We start from the raw sequence: 17,258 nt of genomic DNA on the forward strand, positions 1-17,258 counted from the left end.
TATATAGCATCCGAACCCGCGGCGGGAGCGCTGCTGCACTCCCAGCGCCGCACTCTCCCGAGTGTGCCATGGGCTTGGCCCTTGAATCTCATTTTAATGTCCTCTTTCTCTTTGCCCAGACTCTGCTTTCTTGGTTCATAGAGAATTTTTCTCTCCTCCTGTAGAACCTGGATTCTGAAATTGTGGCCCCCAGACCACAGTAACATCACCTGGGAGCTTGTTCTCTATGTAGAATCTCAGGCTCCATCCCAGACCTCCTGAATCATAATCTGCATTTTTAACAAGATCTCCAGTTGTTTTGATTTGTATGCACATTAGAGTTTGAGAAGCCCTGAGTTTCTTTTAGGGATACTTGTGTGGCAGTAGAGCCGGCCTCAAGACTGGCAGGCAGAAGGGACCTCACAGTCCCGTTGTCCATCACTCGACCCCCTCCATGTCCTCAACCATGTGAATCTCCCTGCACTCTAGTACTTCAAAGCATGTTTCCTGAGCGTGGTGGATCCGTCACATGGCACAGGTACGTCGGCATTGACAGAGGGCACTCTTTTTTCCTAGCCAATTATTCGACACCATTTAGTCCTTCTGATGGAGCCTGGGTTGTGAGAGGTGAGGACTTTTGGAAGGGATGCAGGATGGCAGCTCTTTCCACTTGTGGTCATTAAAGTTCCCGTGGTGCTTTTTGTGAGAGAAGGGATTGTTAACCTCGGTGTCCTGGCTGACTTCCAATCTGTGTAATTGCATGCAGCCTACCTAAGTCCGCTCTGTTGTTTCAATTAGGTAAAGTATTGTTCACTTCTTGTACTAAACTGCTGTGTTGTGTGGCTACAGACTGCTAATTAGCTGGTGTTTTTCAGGTGGCTGCGTTGGTGATGAGCGAAACGCTTCTCTCTGGTCATCTCCTTCTCTGCCCCCACTCTTCCCAAAGCCCGCAATCTAACACACAACTGCGTGCCTGTTTTCTTCTGTGTTACCATTTCTTTGATAAAAGTGCTTTGGGATCAGAAATTCTTAGAACATGACAATGAACATTTCTTTAGTTTCTCTATATAGTCACCTGCTTCTAGGCTTAACTGGTCTATTATAAGGTGCTGAGGGGAAACCCATGCAAAGAATAGAATGTGATAAGGGATGGATTAAACAGGCCGCCTTCTGCCCAGATGAAGGGTAAATTCCTGCGATTGCCAGGGAGGTATGAATTGCTTTAAGAGCTTGGCAGTCTAGGAATTGGTTATTTTCAGTGTGATATGAAAAGAGGGTGAGGTCAGGGAGAACAGGGCATGCATTTTATTTCTCTTTTCCCACTAGCTAGAAAAATATAGTGGGACCTGTAAACTACCAGTCAAATGCCTCAATATCTCTGTGGGCGACAATACCCTACACAGGAAATGTGGCACCAGGGGAGAGAATGAAATCCCTTTCGTTGACTCAGAGGTCAGCAGGAGGAAAATACTTCTGGCTCTGGAGTGGCAGTCAGAAATGAAAGAGGAATGGAAAGAGATGGGTAAGATGGATAGAGCTGTCTCTCATTAGAGGAGAGATGTGTTTGAGAGTGGAATTTTTTCTGAGATGTAAAATAATTGCTAAAAAGCGTCCAAATGAAAAAAAATTCAGATTTAGGTAAAGTATTACTATGCATGTCTATGTGAGCAAATTTATTCTGTTTTGATGCCCAAGAGCAGAGACACAAATTAATCAGATAAAAGTTCCTTTAGGTAATTTAAATAATCTTTTCATATCCCAAGCACTATGGGGGACAAATAAAAAATCAATGAATGAAATAAATAAATGAGTGAATAAATTTGATAAGGGAAGAGGTACGTGTTGATCATCAACTCAGAGAGAGCAGAAAAAAAGTACTTTTTGTTTTTGTTTTTTTGTTTTTGTGCCAGAGTACCAATGCCTATTACTCTTTGCAATGGTTCTGTCCCAAACTGTTGTACTTGTCTTTTTAAAAATGGAAGAGCAGGGGTTTCCTGAATCCGATGGATGGACTGACTAAATGCCTATAAAAGAGAGGCTAGTTTGCATTTGGGGATGTAGAGCCAGAAAGTTGGAACTGAGAATGAGATTGAGGGATATGAACATTCTCAGATATGGGCAGGGAAGTTCCCAGATGCTAGGAGTTGGGTTTCTTTCCTGGTACAGATGTCTTCATTTCCAGCTCAGCATCAGTCACATAATAAGTAAGTTATTAGTTCATGAATAAATGGGTGGATGAATGATGCCGGTAAGGATGTTTTAACAGTGAAGAGAGTTCTCAGAGCAAGGGATGAGAGGAAGAACTTGAGGATGAAGATGATACTGGGAGGAGAGGCACCGAAAAGAAAGCGAAAATATACTAGAAAGCAGCTTAGTTAAAAAGAATGTGGGTAGGACACAGAAGAGGAGAAGAAATTACTAGAAGTGAGAAACAGGAATCTCTATACAGGGCCATATAACTATAAAGCTGGTGAGTTCTGCATGTATGTTTAACTTTCTTTTTACATAGTAATAAATGAACCTGGGGAAAAATTAGAGACCAAAAAATGTCATTGAGCCAGAGATAAAACAGACTTAAAAATTCTAATCTTGAATTTGAGCTCTGCTGTTTTGTAGATGGTTTCAAAAGTGATTTTCCCAAAGGCCTGACCCAAACAGCCCCTAACCTCCTTTTCTAGTCACCCAGAGGCTCTCTTTCAAGTTAAGCCCAGGGTTTTAGTTGTACACTCCTTCAACCTCAAGTGTGGGTTGCGTCTGCTTCTGGCCACAGACTAAAGATTATTTCTGGCCAAGGTTTCCTCCTGTCCACTGCTAACATCCAGTCTTTTCTCAGCCTAGACATTACAGTCTTCAGATCTAAAAGCTCATATACAATCTGCACTTTTTCTTGTATGAGGGAAAAAATACCCAGTGACATGGGAATCTGCAGATACCCTGTGCTAACTATTCCCGGATGTCATCCTGCAGCTCTAATTTTTGCTTTCTCCTCGGCATTCTGGTTACTGCTGCCGGACTTGTCAGCACCTTGTCACTGCTTCCTGTTGCGTGGGCTACCATCGGACTCTGTGTTCCTAACAATTATCCATAAGAAAAAAAAAACCCACGAAATACTTCATGATTAAAAAATATATATATATTAACAGGTAGAAAAAAAAGAAGCTACTTTAAAACATCTAGTTTCCTGAAGCGAGTGCTATTTGTAAATGCTGCACAGCCTCGGCTAACTGTAGTGTTGTCTTATCTTTTCCAGTCCTGTGATGCTCTTTTGTTCATGATGTGACAAGGACATAGGGAGCCGATATGACTTAACTAAATAATATACAAATGTCAAGAATACTCCCATGTCTTGTGTACAGGCCAGAATAAATTACTCAGATGGAATGTTTTGCTTTTCTTTTCAGAGAACAATCCCACAGTTTACTAGGCATTTCACTGACAAGAAGTGGCTAAGAAATATTATTAAAAGTAACCTAGTTTAATGTAGGACTAAATGGCTGAGGATTTCACTCGGGTTCAAAAGACCGAGGCCTGGAGAGGAAGTTGACAGGCAGAAAGCAATGAGGAATTAGGCTCATCCTGGAATTCTTATGGGGAGAAAAATAAGTCCAGTAAGAAATGAAAACGAGGGAACTCATTTCTCAGAATTAAAGGTGAACCGAAAGGAATTGGCAGCTGCCTGAACATGCCAGCCAGAGAGGCCACGGTATCTGACACACGTGACAGACCGAGAGACAACGGCAACGCTCCCCAAACGGCTCGCCTGCAGGGCTTGCCAGGAAGCCAGATGCTGCTTCTGGAAGAATATCTTCCGTGGTTGGGCATCTGGGTTCAGTGCTTTCCATTTAAAGAGGAGAAAGAAGGTGGTAAAAGGCAGCACCATCACTGCCTTTTTAAAAACGTGCTCTAAGTATGCATATATGTGTGTGCATATGCGTGCACACACACACACAAGCATTAATGAATGTTGACATGGAACGTGTTTTTAAAAAGAACCCCTAAAAATGAAACTTTCCCCAGTGCTTTTTAGATGGAAAGCAATCTATTAGAGATGCGGGGGGGGGGGGGAAAGAACAGACACCAAGAAAACCCCTTATATAAATAGGAGAATTCACTCACAAATTGGGATTAATTAGGTAATTTTATTTAAAAGGCTGGGATTATAACTGGTGTTCAGTTAAAAAAAAGGGAATTTGAATGGTGGGCCTGTGCTTCTATCACTGGAATTCCTTTTTTAATTGAACACCGATTGCAGAGTTGGCTCGTCTTTCTCACTCTTTGTTTTACCATTCCTTCTTCCCTGGAAACACAATTGAGTATTGGTATTGGCAAGAAAGCAGAGTGTGGTCTAGTGGACTGGAAATCAGGTGACTCGAGGTCTGGTTGATTTTTTTCCTCCTTTCACGTTGAATTTTGCTGTGTCTATACTCCATAAAACAGGGAAACCAAATTTCTTTACACACTTAAAAGCAGAGGGCAAGCTTTTGTAATCAAGGTGATTTTCTTTTTTGGGGGTGCTTCACCTAATGTTAAATAATTTAAGGTAGTATGAATCAATATTGGATCTGAAACTAATGGTGGGCAGAGAGGTTGGGGTTGACCTGATAGGAGATAAGTGTGGCAGAGGTTCTTTAATTTAGTAGTGAGAGTTATGGCCAAGGATGTAAACACAAATTTTTGTATTCCAGGATCCATTACTAATCCCAGATAATCAAGAAATCAGAAGAACTGGCAATCTCATCATGTTCTGCAGTCATTGATTGAACAGGCTCCAAGTCATTGGTGGGTGGTCACAGATGCCCTGACCAAGGCTTCCTCATGGGGCCAGCCTCTTTTAGCACTGCTCATTGTGCTTTCGTCCTCTTAATGGGAAGTCTCAGTATTAATATTGTCTCTTTTACAATAAGAAGAGCATTGCTCTTCTCTTCATCATGATGAAAAGATAAACATCAGGTGAGGGGAGATAAACTTGAGAGCAACAATTTACTTACCAATAACCTCAAAATGGGATAGTCCCTAGTCCTAGTCTGAGATTCAGGTTTCTAAAATTCCAGGCTATAAGAAGTTGATTTTACCTGGAACCACTCACTGTTTATTAGATTATCATCATCTTATTCAATGAAATCATGTGATTCTATTTATTCAACAAAGAGTATCTACAATGTGTGAGATACTACACCAGCTCTGGGGATATAGTAGGAATCAAAATGGCACAAATTCCTGCCCTCCTGGAGCCAATGGTCTAATGGCAGAAGGGGTCAGGTCAGTTCTTTATAAGTTCCATTGTCTTCAATAATTTCAGGACCTGACTATGCTATAGAATATCATTTTTTCCTGCTAGATTATTATATTTACTCCTGTGATTTTTTCGAAAGCTGAAAGATGAAGGTAAGACTAGTAGCTGGTCATGGCTGGAAATCTTGCCCAATGTTCTGTTATGAGAATTTTTTAGGCCTCCTTTGTGGAATTAGTTTTAATAACAAAATATAATACCTCTGCTCTTGCCAAATTTTCTTTCTATCAATATGGATATCACTCGCAGACTCCTTTCCAGGCGTCTCTTCCTTTGACTAGAAGATTTTCTAGAAGTCTCTAGAAATCTGTTCTCAACTCTCTTTGAGGTTCATGCTTTCCCTTGGGTTATTCATGACCTTATCCCATTGCCATCTTTAAACGGACAACTCCTAAATTTATACATAGATCTCAATCACCTTTCTTGTAGTTCCAACATGTATTTCTCCCCCTCTACTGGACTTTGCTAATAGGTTATAAACAGTGACCAAATCACATCATGGCTCCAAAATTTCAGCGTCTTTATGTCTCCAATTTGGTTCTTTTCTTGCCTGTGAGTTAAAGATATCACCATTCACCGAGTTCAAAACTTGATGCCATCTTCAAAGCCTCCTTCTTCCTAAGCTCTGGCCGCCCTTGGTGAGCACGTCCTGTTGAATCTCCCTCCTCAGTGCCTGTCGTTTCCAGCCCTTTCCCCCACTCTCCTCGCCATTTCCTCAGTTTGGCATCTCTAGCTGGCCTGGTTCACCAGCCTCTTAACTTTTCACTACCTCTGGGGTTTCCCTCTGACAAGCTATTCTTTATTCTTCTACAAAGTGTGATCTTTATAAATACAGGTATCATCGCCTTATCTCCCTGTTTCAGACGCTTTGGTGATTTTCCTGATGTCGACAGAAAGAATCTCAAACTCCTTAGCACAAAGCATATGCTGTTCTTCACAACGTGTTCAGCACGTTCCAGGCTCATTTTCTGCTACTTCTCTTCGTGTTTCCTAATTCTCTCATCACTCTAGAGGACTCGGGATTTCTTCACCACATCCTGCTTCTCCTCCATGCCTTTGTGCACAGTATTCTCCCTGCCAATAGCAGGCCCGTTGCCTGCCAAAAGGACCTCCTTACACATAGCCTGTGTCATGTTCTCTGGAAGGTGTCTTTGTTTTCTCTAAGCTAAATTTTAGCTTCTGCCTGGTGGTCTCATGGCGTCTTGTCACATCACACCATATTTATTCTAATTGTTTACTAAGTTATCTACCTCAGGAGGCTATAAGATACGTGAGGGTGAGAGTCCTCTTTACGTCTCTAGCATTGAAAGGAGGGATCAGCAGTTTTTTCTGTAAAGGGTCAGATAGCAAGTATCTTTGGTCCTGTACAACTTGCTGTAAGTAGTTAACTCTTGCCATTGTAGCATGAAAGCAGCCATAGGCAACACATAAACAAATAGGGGTGTGTGTGTTCCAATAAAACTTTATTGACAAAAACAGGAGGCAGGCTGGATATGGCCTGTGGGCCAGAGTTTGCCAACCCCTGATCTTGCCCAGGTCAGGAGAACAGCAGGAACTCATTTAAGGCTTCCTGAAGGAATTAGCGGGTAGGATTTTACAGTTAACATTTTCACATATGTGAATTTATTTGACCTATTTCCCACATGAAAAAAAGAGAGGGTTAGAGACATTAAAAGGTTTTCTCAGTGTTGTACTGTTTCTAAGGGCTGAGGTTGGTACTTGAGCCTATGTCTTTTGATTCCCAATCCCCAATTCTTTCCATTAGGTAAAAGGCCAAGATTCATAGTGGAAAAGGATAGGGTAACTTAAAAAAATTTTCCTCTTATGAGGGAAATACTCCCATGAGGTGGAACATCACTAACAATAGAGAAGACAGTGATAGATGGGGAAAGTAGCCATTTTAAGTTTTGTTTTGTTTCCTATTATTCAGTGGTAAATGTTCCTATTCAAATGTTAGATCTAAAGATCTAAAGTAATAATTTCTCTCCCGTTTTTAAACCTTATCTCCCAAAGCCTTTCTCTAGAACAAGGATATACCACTGGAAGGATCACTGAACCTTAGTCCTCAGCTCACAAACCTTATAAATCCTGTGCCAAGATGTCTCCTAAGTAGATGACATTTTAATGATTACTACGGGGAGTTGGGAACTATTGCTTCACCCTTGCAATCAGAGTAATTAATTTTCTTAACTACCAGGCCAAATCCTGCCACGGGAGTCCAGTTGAGGAATTTCAGACCCATAGGAAGTACATTAGCTCTTCAAAGTGATTAGGGTGCCATTTCAAATACACAAGCGAAGGAGCTATTAAGCTTCTGGCTTATTTCAAACAACTTGCAACCCCTCTCCCTCAGGGAAAAGGAGAGAGAAAAAAAAGAGAGAGAGAGAGAGAGAGAGAGAGAGAGAGAGTAAAAGAAAATAACAATTTGCACAGGTTCCTCATTTTCCAGTAAAAATACCCATGGCCGGCAAGTCTTTGGATATCAGGTATTGTGGTTGGGTGAAAGACCAAAGTGTTCAGAAAAAGAGTGGAATGCCAGAAGACAGCACAGAAAAACACACTCTGCTCCAAAGCACACCAGATCTGAACATTCAGAGGCCTGGGTGGGAGGTGGAGAGTGTCACCAGCCACTGATGATCAGAAGGGCGACGGCTTGTGGGCTTTAAGTCCATTCTTTTACTATATCCAATTTTTTCCCCCGCAAATGCAAGAAATGGCCACAGTTTACAGAAAAAGAGTGGAATGCCAGAAGACAGCACAGAAAAACACACTCTGCTCCAAAGCACACCAGATCTGAGCATTCAGAGGCCTGGGTGGGAGGTGGAGAGTGTCACCAGCCACTGATGATCAGAAGGGCGACGGCTTGTGGGCTTTAAAGTCCATTCTTTTACTATATCCAATTTTTTCCCCCGCAAATGCAAGAAATGGCCACAGTTTTAAAGACAGGGTGGACGAATGATTTCCTCACCATTGTTTCCTCTTACTATTCTTCTATTTCTAGGTCATCATCATTTAAGTTGCCTCTAACATGCTTTTGTGGAATATTTTATTTAATATCCATGAAGACCACAGAGAAGCTTTAAATATCGGTTTACTCTCACAAAATAGCCACAGCTCAACAGTTTCTCCTTTCAATGAGGCATTCAACTGGCATGCTTCCATGAGATTTGTCTATTCAGCCATATCATTTTTTCACCTTGGAATTCTATGAACAGCTGGTCGATTTTCTTAGAGTCAATGCAAAAGAGAAGATTTTTAGCTCTCCTTTCAACCTATTTTACAAAGTGCAAGTCTCTTGCAAGAATGTTTATTTGCACCTACAATCTGCAGCAGATATATTCTCCCAAAGCTGTTTTTGAAAATCAAAGAATGGCATTATTTTAGAAATCATTTTTAATAGCCACCCATTTCTGAGACATTTTCACTTTCTGAATAATGTGTACATGCATGAATATGCATATGAATGTTCTTTTGTGTCCTTTTCCCCTTAAAAATTTGAGATTGTTTTGGCTTCCAAAATGCATGCCACAAAGTAAATCTGGCTAACTAGTACAATTTAGCTCTGTGGAAATACTTTAGTATTTATTTTCTAAATTTTCTGTAATTATCATGTATTCTTTTTAATCTTGGAAATAAAAATTTGGAAAATGACTTCAGCCATAGTTAGAATATTTTACTAGTAGTAATGGCAATAGAAATTCCAATACGTCAAAAGGGTAGTGCCAGGCATAGATGGGTATGTACAGGATTCTAAGAATGTTTACACTGGTGACTGAGGCAGCAGTTACACTATGGCCCTATTGGCTTCAAAATATCTCACTTATCAGGCTTCCACAAAGCCAGTGTTCTGTTGTGCTTAGCAGGAAGTTCTCACTGTGAGAATCTTTCTGATAAGTTAGACAACAGGCAAGAGAACCGTCCCTAGGAAAGTGCTGTAACAGGGATGGAGGCTCTTGACAAGAAGTGCAGGAAGACCTGTGCATATCTCCAACCTCCTCATGCCTGCCCAAAGTATGGTAGACTAGATGATCCTATCAGCAAGCTATTACCTGGAAGTTGAAAAGAATTGGAACTGAGAACAAGGAACAAGATGCTGGGCACGTTGTTAGGGAGTTGGTGACAGAAAAGAGTTGGGATTGGGCTTGAGGATGGGGATGTCACGTGGTTTGTCAAACACATGAAAACAGCCTCATTGAATATTTGGAAAACTGGCTAAATCAGGCCAGTGAGAAAAGTCAACTTTTGGAAAAAGATTCTGGGGTGGGATAAAGAATTTTCTGGAAGCCAGGATATTTGGTAGTAATTTCACCCTATACCCCTTCAGCAATTCTTCTTATATTAATATTTCATTAAAAATTATTTTACATTTCCCTCATTATAAAAAAAATACATGTTGATATATGTTGGGAAAATAGAATAGTTTAGTCAGGCCCCCCTTGCCTCAGGTTTGGTTGGGTGTGGTGCAGCACATTCTTTGTATAAAAAAAATTGTGTGTGTGGGGTTAGTTAGTGCACATGAGCACCAATGTATCTTTTTAGTTTTGTTTCTATAATTGTGTTCTCAAGAGCATGTTGAGCAGTGGCCCTGAACTGCTGGTTGGCAGAGAGCTCGCATCTAAAAAGAGAGCATGTTTACCTTGCTGGAAGCTGCTCAGTTTTTCTTTGGACTTTGCCAGTAGCAGTTGAGTTTCTGAGTTTCTCTTTGGAGTGCCTAACTCTGAGCCATGTGTGTGCTGAATAAAGACTACTCTTTCTTCAACCAAGGCTCCAAGGACCTTTCTTCTGGTTACCTAGCTCATAGACCTGCATGTGAAGGGTTTGTGGCCCAGTCTGGACAATAGGCTTGAGGGGTCTGTGAGCTCCAGACCCAGCCCTAGCACTACAATATATGATTTTTATTTAGTACCTAATATATTCTAGGTACTGTGCAAGAGTCTTTCGAAGCATTATTCACATACTCCTCATCATGGGAATATGTTCTATTATGATCTCCAGTTTACAGATGAGAAAATGGAAGCCTAGAGATGAGTAAGTTGGCCAAGGTTACATCTCCAGTATGTGGCAGAACCAAGATGCACATTCAGGTCTGCCTAACTCTAAAGCCTGTTCTCTTTACCTCAATGTCTCCTTCTATACCACGGCTAGGAGAGAAAGAGAAATAGGCAAAAAAGTCTCATAATTTAACGACTCAAGAAATATTAACATTTCAGTAAATACTTTTACAGTTTTTTCTGTGTGCATAATTTTTCCCACATATTTATAATTATACTCTCTTTAAGGATGTAAAACATTGTATCCCTGCCTTTATTTAAATTAACACAGACATTTCCCCAAATTTAAAAAAAGCCATGAACTACAGTTCACTAAGCCAATATGATGTACCATGTTATATATAACCCTTCTCCATCACTGAACACATGTTACTTCCAAGTTTTCACCAGTGAAAACAGTGCTGTCATAAGCAATTTTATCTGTATAAACTTTCCCTGTCTGTATTACTTAGGATAGAGAGATTAAGATGACTGCTTCAAAAGGTATGAGGATTTGAAAAGTCTTCAGTTTTGAGATATATTATATATTTATAATTTTACCAATGGCCTTGCTGGTACATCCCAATCAGCAGCATATAGAGCACTTGATTCAATACACACCTGCCAAAATGGGATTCACCCTATTTCATTAGTTATCTATATCCCCAATCCTTCAATCCTCTCTCTCTCTCTCTCTCTCTCTCTCTCTCTCTCTCCTGCCTTTGCAAAATACAGAAAAGGGCACCCTTTTAAATAATATCTCCTTTTGCTTTTTTCATTGCTGTCGGGGGGACTATTTTCACAATTACCCAATATTTAAACCTCAGACTTATCTCTATGGCTGACTGGATATGGGGGATAAATAAATGAAAGAAATAAAAATTGTGTGGGCTTTTCCTTCAAAAAATCAAAAGATTTGGACCCTTTCTTTCCATTTGATGTCCCTCACTCCAATCCAACCACAGTTCCTGTGGGAACTCCTGGGTTCTCTTCTCCTTCTGTCCCTTTCACCCTGTACTCTATTGTCATAAACACTAAATGCATCATGCAATTGTTGGGTTTGTCATTTTAGTGGTTCCCTATTTCTCACTAAATTCCTTTGACTGGTTCTCAACCTGCAACTGCTACCCATGAGTAAGCAAACATGTTTCTAGGTCCTTCTTCCTGTTCACTTCATCTTCACTCCACCTCCCTGCCTTTCCAAAGGAACAGGCTATAGGAAAATACATTGGATGCATGTTTTACAGGCATAGTTCTTGCCATTTATATGGTGATTCAAAAGATACCACAGGACCCTGCAGGGCCTATCACTGTAACGTCAATTTGTGAAAGTGGCCATTAATAAAGATTTCTAGTTGATGGCATTTTGAGATGATAGCTTATTCTGAAATCCTGGTCTCAGGCTACAATAGCAGACACACAGAACTTGATCCTGAGCTTGACTAAGAATGAAGACTCAGAACTCTGAGACTATTCAGCCTGTGCAGCCATTGTGCAATCTTATGCTTAATATAATCACAACCCTTTAAAAATTCTAGCTTTTACGGGCAGGATTTACATCTACCATCTAGTCTAACCGTGCTGAATTAAGCTTTCTCAGTGGTAACTGCTCTGTTTTTAGAGTAACATTTAACTCAGCGCTCTGCAAAAATGGAGTTCTGTTCTGTTGACTCTAGAGTACGTAGGTCAAGTGGAATTTTTGGCACTTCATTACATTCCCTGACCCTTACTAAACAAACTTCAAAATATATATATTTGCAACAATTTGGAATAAACATTACATACAAGTGTTGACGGTAGATTTTTTGAAGAACTACCAAATGCATCAGGACTAAGGAAAACATTCTAATGATTCTTTCAAACATGAATATATTTAAATTCTTGTTAAACAATCTTCTTATTTAGTCTTCTCAGGCTTTGATGACATGCCGCGATTGGCTGTTTATCAAAAACTTAGCAAAAAATGCTTAACAAGATATAATCGTGTGCACGCACTTGTGCATAATTAAACCCAGTTTATAAATTGGTACAGGGTGAAATATGGTCACACTACCCAAGAAAGGCTGGTGGCTGGCAAATAACACTTTTTCTCCCCATCTATAATGATAAATCTTAAAAATGTGAATACTGTGAAGTGACATAATAATCTGATCTTAAATCTTAGTTTAAAACATCTATTTCCATCTCTATTGGACTAAATGAAAGTTCTAACAAAAATAAGAAATTAATTTAAATATAAGAAACACGATCAGGCATTAATTGTTAATACTGGGGTTATGTGGCATGGGCATGGAGGATCCGCATCCTTTGAAGGTTTTTAACTAGATAGATTCACTTCTCTGTGTTTTTTTTTTCTTGAAAGAGGATTTAGCTGACTTTTAATTTCTTCATTTTATAGCTGCTCTTTCAGTTGAAAAAAAAAAAAGGAATAATTGAGACCGAGTAATGGATATTTCTTAAGAACTCCAAGACTAGGTATTGAATGGGCATGGAGGATCCGTATCCTTTGAAGGTTTTTAACTAGATAGATTCATTTCTCTGTGTTTTTTTTCCTTGAAAGAGGATTTAGCTGACTTTTAATTTCTTCATTTTATAGCTGCTCTTTCAGTTGAAAAATAAAAAAGGAATAATTGAGACCGAGTAATGGATATTTCTTAAGAACTCCAAGACTAGGTATTGCATAGCATTAAAGAGTATACTTTTCCATTTGTTTTATGACTTTGTCCAGTTAAAGTTACTGAGATAAGCACTCCAGTATTTACTTGTAACTTGAAACCCCTTTTATGGCATATCTGGATCCTAAGGGAAAAGAATTAACAACTGAGGAATGCTTACCTTGGGCCAGGCTTTTTATATGCATTATCTCATTTAATTCCCATAACCACAAGATACGGTTGATATTATTTAATCTGATTTTCCTTGCCTGAGATCATAATGGGAATAAAGTATAGAACTAGGATTTGACTTTATGTTTGACTCTCTATTTTTTTAAAGCCCAAAATCCTTTCACTAAACCACACTGGGTTTTCCACTGTAGCCAGTATGTGGAGGTGACAAGAAAAGACACTGTAACAATAAGGGATGTTTTGAACTTTGAGACAAGTTTCCCCTCTGGGTAAAATAAGAGAAACTACTATGGTGAATTAGATTAAAACACGTTCTCTAATGCAGTGACTGGTTTAGCAAGTTATGGACTATCCATACCATGGAATACCATGCCGTCATTAGAAAGAATAGGACAATTTTAAACAATGGAATGAAAGGCTGTCCATGAATTGCAAAATAGTTGCAGAACAATCTGTGCAGTATGATGTACTTTAACACAAGAAGCAACCAGACACACACATGTGCATGTGCTTAAAAACAGGTCAGAAAGGATACATAGGAAAATGTTAGTTACTTCTCAGCAGGATGAGGGTGACTGGTAAGCAAGTTTCACTTTTTAATGTACATGCATCACTGTTGTTTATTTTTTTGGTGCAACTGCATGTATTACATTCACAATTAAAAATCACGTAATGGATTAGTTGAACAATATGCAGAAATGACTCATCCCAAGGAATGGGTGATTAAGGAGACTTAATCTCACACAAGCAAAACTGCCCAATCTACTCCTATTTGAAACTTTACCAGGCTTCAATATTACTATGCATATATGGTGAAAGCTAAAACCTTATCACTTGTGTTGCACTCTCCCTTATCTGATGACACTGTTAACAGAAGGCAAATGAGTAACAGTCATTTCAGACTTACCACGTCCAAAATAGAGCTGTCAAACCTACTCAACTCGTTCCTCCCCATTTTACCCATCTCTGTATGTGGTACTATCATTTCTCCACTTGCCCTAGTTGAGACCCAAAGAGGTACACTTGATTTCTCCTTTTCTTTCTCTGCCGTACCCCAATCGGCAGCAAATCTAACTTGATCCACCTCCAAAATATCTCCACTCACTTCTCTCTGAGGGTTCCTCCCAAGGCACAGATTCCTCCTGCCTTGACCACGACAGACACCTAATATGTCTCCCTACTTTCACATTTGCAATCCATTCTTTGCTTGGCAGCCACAGTGATCTTTTAACACTCCCTCAATTTACTACTCTTCAGAGGTTCTTCCTTGTACTTAGAATGGAATCCAAATCTCTCACTGTGGTCCACAAGAACCTATTCTAATGTCTGGGACCTCAGCTCTGACCCCCACCAACCGCCCACCCCCATCCCTTGTACTTTAGGTTCTAGCTGTCCTGGCTTGCTTTTCGCTTTTCAAATATTTCAATATCTCTGGGGCCTCTAGGCCTTTACCTTTGCCTTTTTTTTCCTGCCTGAAATACTCTTCTCTTAGCTGTTTACATGTATAGCACCTTATTAATCTGAACCAACATTTTACAGATGAGGAAACTGGATTTCCGAGAGTTTAAGTGACTTATTTGTGGTCTGAGCACTTGGTACATGGTGGGGCTGGGATTTGAACTCATGTCTAAATCATTTCATGCTCTTTCTATGATATTAGATAACAAAGTCAAGATGGCCCGTACCAGGGCCCTGGTGATGGTTCTGACAACCAATCAGCAAACAACTGCTTGTTGAAAAGGCCATGAGAAATAAATCCTTTCAGAAGTTTCTTTTGTAGATGCTCCTTCCTATCTCTAGTACCTTCTGCCAACTTCTGCAGGAAGAATTATGTCAGCTACAGAGAAAATTATAAGGTGGATGCATTTGGAAACTCTTGTCTTAGAGATTTAAAATTGAATGCTGCTCATTTAGGAAATGACTGTAATATAGTCATTTCAGAAACATTTACAACTTACTTAGTTAGATGTCCAAAGAGGACTTTCATGGTGTCACGATTTGGTGGAGGGAGTTTTTGTACAAGAGACTTTATAGTTTCAATTCTTGTGTTGTTGTCTTGAATTTCTGGAAAAAAAAAAATGAAAAAGAAAGGTTAGAAAAGAATGAGATTTCATAGATATATGAGAGAATTTTCTTAAGAGAATTTTGGACCAAAACTTAGCAACTAAAATTTCCAATCAGCAGCCAAAGGGAATATTCAATCTAATTATTACGGAGTTTTTAAATTTTGACTCTGAATTAGACCATGATAACATAAAAGCAGCAACAGTGTGACTTTGACACAATCTTCCTCTTAAGGTCAGGTACTGAATTGTTTTTCTTAAATTTCCTCTTTTACAAGGTGGGGTGGGGTGATTTATGGCTTTTGCAAGGTGTCCATGTCCTAATCCCTGGCACCTGGGACTATGTTATTTCACACAGCAAAAGAGAATTCGCAGATGTGGTTAAGTTAGGGATTTTGAGATGGGGAGACTTTCTGGATTATCTGGGTGGACCCAATGTCATCACAAAGATCCTCATCAGAGGAAAGCAGGAGGAGGAAAGGAGAGAGAGAAGGCAATGTGACAATGGAGGCAGAGAAGAAGGGCTATGTGATGTGGGGTCACAGGCTGAAGAATGGCGACAGTCTCTAGAGACTGGAAAAGGCAAAGAAACGGAGCCTCCAGAAGTAACCCAGGCCCACCAACACCTTGATTTTTGCCCAGCAAAACTGATTTTGGGTTTCTAACCTCCAGGACTGTAAGATAAGTTTGTGTTGTTTTAGCCACTAAGTGTGTGCTATTGTTACAGCAGCAGTAGGAAACTAGTACACAAGGACACACAGTGATTTGATGACAAACATTCTATTGTCTGCTGAATTTTGTGGAAGGACAAAGAAATTCTTTTTATTATTTCTATGCTATTCTTTCTCCCTAATGAATTTTGTTTTTGCTGCAAAATAAGAGAGTGCAAAAAATAAAAATGGAAATACACGTTTTTAAAAATAAAAGTTGTTCAAAACTGCATGCCAGATAGATTGCTTTTCCTCATTTTGTTCCTTTTTCCTCTATAGACATGAATGGCAAAATAAGAATTGAGTTTTTTAGTATGCTAGGGAATTCATCTTACCACAGTTTTAACCAGGGCCTCACCATCTAGAGATAATTATTTATTGAACTTAAACAGTTTATGTGCACTGACTTAGGTATCTTTCTTTTCTATACTTCTCGCATAAGCTCTACTAGCATAAATCTTCTGATGATTCTAAAGAGGCCACTGCTGGAAAAGATGATGTATAAGAAAATAATATGTAAGGCAGACCCCCCACTCAATATCTATTCTCTTCTTTCTGAGCAAGACAAACCCATTGTTGAGAGGATGGCAACGTACTCAGCTAAAAGGGTCCTTGGCAGCTCGAGTGGCCATGTGGCCAAGTCTGTCCAATGAGACTTCAGTCAAAGTGCTTGGTGGGACTTCTGGGGCAGCTGTGTACAGAGCTGATCTAAGTCTTTAGATTTTTTACCTTTTTCTTCTTTCTCCTTTTTAGAATGTAGATGGAGTGGCAATACTGTGAAATGACCTTGAGAATTGAGGCTAGGCAGACTAGAATACACAGCCACAAGGAGCTTCCCTGTATCTGTGGAATAGTTAGACCAGTCCTGTATTGCCTGTCTCTGGGTTTCTTTGACATAAGAAAATGATCCCTTGTATACTAGAGCCTTTGAGGACAAGTCTCTGATACCATGTTAAACACAGTTCCAAAAGCCCAATTCATAATCTCCTGTAAATAGGTATATAAATTTTATACAGTAGAGTCAGAAAGAGTTAGTTTAGAAACTGGCAGTTTCTTTAATACGTTGTTGCAACAGAAACTTTTTATAAGGAATTATAGGAAAATATCCTGCAGAAGATGGTATTTGGCTAAAATGGGGTGGGGGCAGTCTTCCTAGCAGAACCCTGCTTAGAAGCTTTTCTTTTTCCTCCTAAAACCACAAAGGCCTATAAATAATGCCTCCCACAGTCAAAGCTTTCAAAATTGCAGTTATTCTTAGAAAAGTTCCAACATAACATGGTTTGGACAATTGCAAATGAAAGAAACAAAGGGGAGAGAGAAAGAGGGAAAGAGAAAGTTGC

General features: G+C 39.7%; 1 protein-coding gene across 1 annotated transcript in view; it reads right to left on the bottom strand.

The window, feature by feature from the left end:
* The window catches only part of ARHGAP15 (Rho GTPase activating protein 15), a 571,811-nt gene that overhangs the window by 48,669 nt on the left and 505,884 nt on the right, over window positions 1-17,258 (bottom strand). The window contains exon 12 of the mRNA XM_008567489.1: window positions 15,104-15,209. Coding sequence (XP_008565711.1) covers window positions 15,104-15,209 — 106 coding nt within the window. The remainder of the gene's footprint in view (window positions 1-15,103; window positions 15,210-17,258) is intronic.

Source organism: Galeopterus variegatus, unplaced genomic scaffold (genome assembly GCF_000696425.1).
Source record: "Galeopterus variegatus unplaced genomic scaffold, G_variegatus-3.0.2 Scaffold323, whole genome shotgun sequence".
NCBI classification, from domain to species: Eukaryota; Metazoa; Chordata; class Mammalia; order Dermoptera; family Cynocephalidae; genus Galeopterus; species Galeopterus variegatus.